The following is a 7638-nucleotide window of genomic DNA, read 5'->3' on the forward strand; positions in this document are numbered from 1 at the left end:
CTCCCTACCTTGACAACCAAGGACAAGTCCACATGTCTTGACTGTCCCCATCGAGCCACGAGCTGAGCTAACTAGTTGGACGTACCGACAAATCTCTACCTCGTGACGTCCCATACCGCCACGAAGCTACCCTAGCGGGTCTCGAGACTGCTGCCAGCCTTGGCTGCATAAAGCAAGTGCACGTCTGCACTAGATCCAGGCTCCTGACCATAGAGCTCTCACAAAGACACGCGAGACTCTATGAACTATCGACTAACCTTGGCCACCCTTTTATAGGCTCTTGGCCGGTCACCAGCGTCCACACTTGGGCGCTCGCGCGTCCGTGTGTAGCACACGATAGATACACACTGTGCACATGACATACTCCCCTTCCTCCTAAGAGCTCACTCCTAAGCTCACTAAAAACCCAGGGTAATCCCTCTGAAGGGTAGTCAATGTCTCCAATGTAGCGTCCAACAATCCTTCCACTTGATCTTGTATTCCGTGAGAAGAACGAGAACGAGAACATAGTGTGTATCTACCGTGTGCTACACGCACACAAGACTAGCTTCGAGGCTTGGGGAAGCTTGGAGTTAGGCAAGCTGATTGGCGAGCTGGGCTAGGGATAGTAGACTAACGGACGGGCACCCAAGTATGGGCCCAAGTGTGGACGCCGGTGACCAGCCAAGAGCCTATAAAAGGATGGCCAAGGCTAGTCAATAGTTCATAGACTCTCGCGTGTCTTTGTGAGAGCTCTATGGTCAGGAGCCTGGATCTAGTGCAGACGTGCACCTGCTTTATGTAGCCAAGGTCGGCAGCAATCTTGAGGCCCGCGAGGGTAGCTTCGTGGCGGTATGGGACGTCACGGGTAGAGATTGGTCGGTACGTCCAACTAGTTAGCTCAGCTCGTGGCTCAGTGGGGACAGCCAAGACATGTGGGCTTGCCCACGGCTGTCAAGGTTGGGAGGTGACTCGAAACTTGCAAAACAAACCAAGCAACGTGAAGGGGGCGTTGATATGTGAAATCCCGAGATCTCTCCGCGAGGGAAATCTACAAAATAGCCATGAAAAGCAAGACAAAGCAACGAATCCTAACCCTAGAAGGCAAAGCGGAAGAAACATATCTGGGTGCATGCATACTTGCCACCCAACCATGACAGCCATGAGCGAAGCTGACAATCTTGGCCGTCCCTACCGAGCCACGAGCTAGAGCGTCATGCTCTCGTGAGTGCCCTGCCATCGTCCTCATCCGGTGTCCTCTACCACCCGGGGTTGTCTCCCTAGGACGGCGGCCTCCTGCGCAATGATGCTCCTACTCCACGCGCTCTGCACTCGTGCTCCATCCGTCGGTGTGTGTCTATCTGGTACCCCTCCCCCCAATAAATAGGGAAGGAACGTTGAAAAAACACACGCTATCAATAGCGGACCAAAAAACACATGTCCGCCCACAATATATCACACTCTAGCTCGTCAATTTGCCTGCCTCTAGCGTGCACATGACATACTCCACTTCCTCAAAAGAGCTCACTCTTGAGCTCAAGAAAAAGAACTCAAAGAGAAGTAGTCACACTCGCCATACTAGAGAAACACCCTCTATTGGTCGAAACCAATAGTCTCAAGGACAATCTGACTAAGAGGTCGACCTGCTCAAGTAACATGACATGAGCATCAGTACCTAGTCACAAAAGCTGATTCCGGAGCAAATGGATCATCTAGGTAACTGGAAGCTGACAATGCTACCAATACTAGAGGTAAGCAACCACAGTCCTAAAGAGTTATCCTGAAACCAAAAGTATCTTCCATTTGACTACCATGCTTTCATCTTGATGTCCTCTATAAATCTAGTCTAGAAAAAACCACAAAACTGGGAAAACCCAAAACCTACTACTGAAGCTTGAACCAAGTGGAACACAACAGTAGTCTCGAAGAACCGATCTTCTCTCTCTCTCTCTCTCTCTCTCTCTCTCTCTCTCTCTCTATATATATATATATATATATATATATATATATATATATATATATATATAGATAGATACTACTGAAGCCTGAACCAAGTGGAACACAACAGTAGTCTCGAAGAACCGATCTTCTATCTATCTATATATATATATATATATATATATCTATATATATATATATATATATATATACACACACACACACACACACACACACACACACTGTGTATGTGTGTATATATATATATGTGTGTGTGAAGCCTATCTATGTGCCATGGATCAAATCTGGGAGGTAGGGCTGCAATCAACGGCTGTGGGTTTTGGCAAGGATTTTGTAGGTTGTCCCCAAGAGGATAATAGGTCTCCACTGGCGAATCTCCAATTTGTCACCTCCCTCCTTGGGGATGAAGTGAATCAAACCCTCTGCCGATCTCTTGGGCCTAAGTCCATAGCTCATAATATATACATATATATATATAGATCCGTAGCTCATAATTTCATTGAAGATCGTGCAGAAGCTACCTTCCATGAGCTCCCAGTGACGAAGAAACAGTGGGACCGGAACCCCATTCTCGCGTGCACTTTCCCCTAGCGAGTGCCTGCAAAGCCTCTGCGATCTCTTCGGAAGAGAAAAGCATCAACAAGAAACTCTGGAGAGCCAGCCACCTAACGCGTGTGCTGCCAAACCCTCTCTCATGCATCCTGTACCTGTAAGGGAATGCTCCTCTGATAAATGCTTGTAATGGTTCTCTAACACGATTGTTCCGCTTGGTCCTGCGGGCTCTCACCTGGCAGCGACGCGTTGCCCTAGCTCGGCGTTTGTGTTGCCTCTGCCTAGTCAACTGCTACCTGCCCCCATCCTCATTGTCAAGGTTAGGGTGCTGGGGCTCTAGCACTAAGGCGCTCAGTCCGCTGTCACCACTCTGGGGGGGGGGGGGGGGGGGGGGGGGGACGGACATGTGGAGCTTGCCTAGCCCGGCGACAAGGGCAAGCTCTGGCGAGGTGACCCATTTGCTGGCAAATGAAGCACTGGCCTGCAAGGATGGGATTCCCCTGGAGGCATCGAAGAGAGATGACATGCGGAAATGCTGATGCGGAGTGAAGGAATCTTAGCCACCCGTGAGTGTTGGAATCCCCAGTGACAACCACCTCAATGCTGGTTCGGTATTCTTCAGCAAGAGGGTCGGAGGGGGGATCAAAACCGTGCAGCCAACATGCAAAGAACGCTTGGGCCATGCGTAACGCTACAGGGCTCAGCTGAAGCACGCTCAACTCCCAAAGAGAGAGTATTGAAAGTAGACTATCTTCTACGTGCATGTCATGTTGGAGATTTTGAATGGCATGTTGATTGGACAAAGGGGAATAGTTTTCAAGCTCTTTGTTTTCATTCCTTCTTGAAGCAAGCCTCATCTTTGTGATCGTATGGAGAGAGAATTGAGTGAGTTTGTCAAGGGTGAGAGACAGAGAGAGAGAGAGAGCATCTACAAAAGACCCAAAGGGTATGTGAGACCAATATGGGTTACAAAAGTTCTACAAGGTAATTGGATCATGGGAAAAGAAAGGAAAATGAAACAACTAGTTACATACACAATAGTGATTATGTGAAAAGACAACCTAACCATATCAGTACAAAAGTTAGCTACCTCACTGCATGGGGGCATGCTTGTGTGCGCTTTCTAGTTTGTATGGGGTGCTCCTCAGAATCCAATGGTCTGTGGTTTGTCGCCTGGTGCCCCTTTTGGACTACCAACAAGAAGCTGGTGATAGGAGGCTGTGAGGTGTTATGAGTCTGGGCTCTACCCTCTGAGAAGATTGCATCTAGGTGGCTTCATCAGGAAAAGCCTTTTCTCTTTCTACACCGGCACAAAGCTTCCTTAACAAATTCAGCCTTCTAATTCCTTCTGTCCTGAGCCTTGCTTTAAGAACAGAGATGAAAACGCGGAGCTTGAATAATGTTCTCATTCATGCACTTACAAATGCCAAGAAAATAATCGCTTCAGGAATAATCTTCCATCTGACCATGAAGCATGGTTCTCCTTATATCATTAGATATCCATTCAGAAAATTTTCAGGTTTGTGTTGCGAGCTTATGACTCCATGATGATGTGGGTCTAACATTACCTGTGGGTCCCTTTTTTGCGAACACCTTGTGGATGGTCTGGCTCAGAATTCCATATGGTTTTGCCTCCACCATAATCTGCGACATCGACTCTGCCATCCCCCCCGCCCTCCTCTTGAGGTCAGAGGTGTTGCATCCTGGTGCTTATGGCTTTGGGAGAACAGCCCATTGGTTCACGTACAGGGGGATCACGGAGAGTCGCAGTGAGAGACTCATTCATTCAGGATCCCGAGGAGGCCATTCCATTCTTTTGTTTCTCGGCCTGGCTTGGCTTCTGGATCCTCCTAGAGAGCACGTATGGCACCCTGGCAGCACAGCAGCAGCCCCTGCTACTTTCATCGAGGATTTATGGTGTCACGCATGGGGATCGTGGAGAGTGGCAGTGGAGAGACCTGTTGATTCAGGACCCTGAGGAGGCCCTTCCATTTCTTGATTTCGGCTCAGCCATCGGATCCTCCTCAAGACCACATATGGTACCCTGGCAGCAAAGCAGCATCAGCAGGCCCAAGGAATCCTGGCTACTCTCATGGAGGATTTCTAGCGAAGATTCTCGAACAGCTTCCGTCCCCAGAAGATCTACTTTGTTCTCTGGCTCTTAGCCCATCAGAGCCTAGCTGTGGGCACGTGGTTGGCGATCACTGGCAGGCTAGTGAGCTGTTGCTGTTGTGGCAGCTCTGAGGAGATAGACATTGGCTGTGGGACTTCCCCCAGGCACAGCAGGTATGGCAGCTCATCCTCCTATTCACTTCTGATCCGAGTCCTACCCGCACCGTCACATGGGGGAATGTAGCTTGAGTTACAGAAGCGGGCGAGGCCTTACTTTATGAGGATGATAGACGAGGCTTTGATTGAGTTTCAGCAACATTCGCATCTCTGCGATGACTGTAGCGGCAGTTCTGATACGGCCCTAGACTCCAGAGTCACACTAGCTGGCGATGGGAGATCATCAGTAGCATAGCAGCTTGGCACATCTGGAAAGCCTGATGCAGTGAGGCCGTCGACGGCCTCTCGCGGCTAAGACCATCTGTTTCCATTTGGGTGGACCTCATACACGGCCTTTGCGGCCGTATTGAGCGCTTGACCAGTGGTTCGTAGCGCATGAAGCAGCAGCGTGAGGCTTTCTTTCGTGTCCTAGATCCCCAGACCCTTCCTATCCAGAGAGCATTGGAGTTTTTTGGCACTACAGGCCCCCAGTGTGGCCTTTCCCTCAGTTGTAGCCTCCCTCCGATAGAGCGGCCAGCTGAGGAGGGAGCCCCCCTTTACTTATATGTATATTTGGACTGCTTTTTAGCAATGTTCTATTCAGCCGTAGGGCTAGGGTTTTTCTTTATAACTAGTAGAAGGGTCTTTCTAAGATGAGCCTTGCTTGAAGAACAGAGATGAAATTACAGAGGTGTTCTGATTTTGCGCTTAAAAGTCTGCCAAGAAAATAATCGCCTAGGAAGGACATCTTCCATCTGGCCATGAAGCCTGGTTCTCCTTATATCATGAGAAATCCATTCAGAAAATTTTCAGGTTTGTGTTGCGAGCTTGTGACTTCATGATGATGTGAGTTATAATATTACATGTGGGTCCTTTTTTGTGACCACCTTGTGGTTGGTCTGGCTCAAAAATTCCATATGGTTCTATCTGCTAATGACTTTGGATTTCCTTTGGTCCTGCAGGGGTTACAAACGCTTTCTCAGAAGAGCAGTCCTTGAGACCTCAGATTTTCTCAGAAATGACAGCCTTGCCGTTACATGCACTGTTGGTGTGGTGGTCTCAGCTACTCAAGGGCCAAAGCTCTACTCCATTAATGTACCCGAGTCTGACTTAGGACAGCATTTTGGGAAGTTCCTAGAGAGCGGGGAGGCAACTGACATTACCTTTGAAGTAAACGGTGAAAGTTTCCATGCACATAAGCTTGTCTTGGCTGCACGCTCCCCTGTTCTCAATGCCCAACTGTTTGGGCCCTTGCGGGAGAAGACCAACAATGTGGTGCGTGTCGAAGATATGGAAGCCTATGTTTTCAAGGTGACAAAAGCTCCATTTCTCTTGGGTAACTGGTTTTTTTGTTGCATGGTGCTAGATGCCAGTTGTAAGCTCGTTTGAGGTTATGGCTACTTGTTTAATGGGTTCTTTTTCTCATGGCTGCAGGCTATGTTATATTTCATCTACACAGATTCTCTTCCTGAATCTGATGACTGTGATTCAGATGAAGCCTTTTCTGCACTAATGGCCCAGCATCTGCTAGCGGCTGCTGATAGATATGGTTTGGATCGTCTAAGGTCCTTGTGTGAGTCAAGGCTATGTGAGGAAGTTGGTGTGCAGACTGTGGCTACAACCCTGGCTTTGGCGGAGCAACACCACTCTATGCAGCTCAAAGCTGTCTGCCTAAAATTTGCAGCAGCCAATCTAGCTGGTGTGCTTTTAGTTTAAGTGTTAAGGGTTTTTCTTGAAGGGGCTGGTATTATATGCATCCACTAAGGAAGCCTGCCTTTTTTGGTGTTATAGCTGTAATGATGTCGGATGGCTACGAGTATCTTCGCGAGAGCTGCCCTTCTCTGCAATCAGAGCTTCTGGAAGCTGTGGCTGGAGTTGACGAAGAAGCAGATGTGGGTGTTCCCACGGTTGTGAATCGAAGGGCTGCTTTGTGGATGCCTGGGTTGGATGGTTCGGATGCCAATGGCAGACGTGTGAGGCAAAAAATGTAGAACACGTACACATACTGGAGACACATTGGAAGGTGAGGAATACTAGAACATACCTTTTCAATGGTATCAGTAGGGCTCTCCTAGTTTTAAATTTAGATTCTGGGGAGTTATACTGGTTGTTTGGATGGTGTCAGGTGTGGAATGATTCCCTTGATGTAGCAGCACGCCATGCCACATCACATCTGGTTAGCCGCTAGGTTTTCTTCCATACCTCGGTCAAGAGTTTGATGCCATCCTTGTGTCATGGCTAAGACTTCAGAACAGCAAAACTTATGTAGAAGTGTCACCCTCAGGTGTGCTTCCAAGACTGGGACATGGTGTGTGTGAGTCCATTTGTTAAGTGCCTTTTCCATGGAGGCATCAAAACGCAAGACACAAAACCAATATTTGAATATGTACACACTGACTACCAAACACAATCAAGGAAGGAAAACCACGTAAGTTGTCACATTCAATTTCCTAGTAAATTTCATGTTGGACTGAATTTCCCTTTCAACTTGGTGGTCTCAAGCGTAACTTTGTCTTTGAAACTAAATACATTATAGGTGCTTGAATTGTTGGGGATGATTTGGGCTGATAATTGGGCATTGAATGCCATAATAATGGTAACGATCATAAATTGTATTTGATTAGTATGATTTGAAGAACATGGTTCAGAAGTATTGCATTGATGATATAGTTTCATGAAGCTTTGATGAGAATGAAAAATGTTTGTCATGATGAAAGATATCCAGGAATGGGTGAGAACATTTCAGTGGGTGAATGCAACTTATGGCTCCTAAGAATTATCAGGATACAAATTTTATAATGGCTGTACAAGAGGACAGATTGAGAAATTAGTTATTCACTGCTTGCATAAATAAGGGTCATGATGTAACGTGCATTGAGG

At 47.6% G+C, this 7638-nt stretch overlaps 1 protein-coding gene across 1 annotated transcript in view; it reads left to right on the forward strand.

The window, feature by feature from the left end:
• Positions 1–7242, forward strand: part of LOC147617726 (BTB/POZ and MATH domain-containing protein 2-like) — a 133036-nt gene extending 125794 nt beyond the window's left edge. The window contains exons 2-5 of the mRNA XM_086775977.1: positions 5721–6069; positions 6193–6457; positions 6550–6781; positions 6884–7242. Coding sequence (XP_086632103.1) covers positions 5721–6069; positions 6193–6457; positions 6550–6749 — 814 coding nt within the window. The 3' untranslated portion in view covers positions 6750–6781; positions 6884–7242. The remainder of the gene's footprint in view (positions 1–5720; positions 6070–6192; positions 6458–6549; positions 6782–6883) is intronic.
• Positions 7243–7638: the final 396 nt, after the last annotated feature.

The sequence above is a fragment of the Cibotium barometz genome, chromosome 36 (genome assembly GCF_041138505.1).
Source record: "Cibotium barometz isolate CiBa-2024 chromosome 36, ASM4113850v1, whole genome shotgun sequence".
NCBI lineage: Eukaryota > Viridiplantae > Streptophyta > Polypodiopsida > Cyatheales > Cibotiaceae > Cibotium > Cibotium barometz.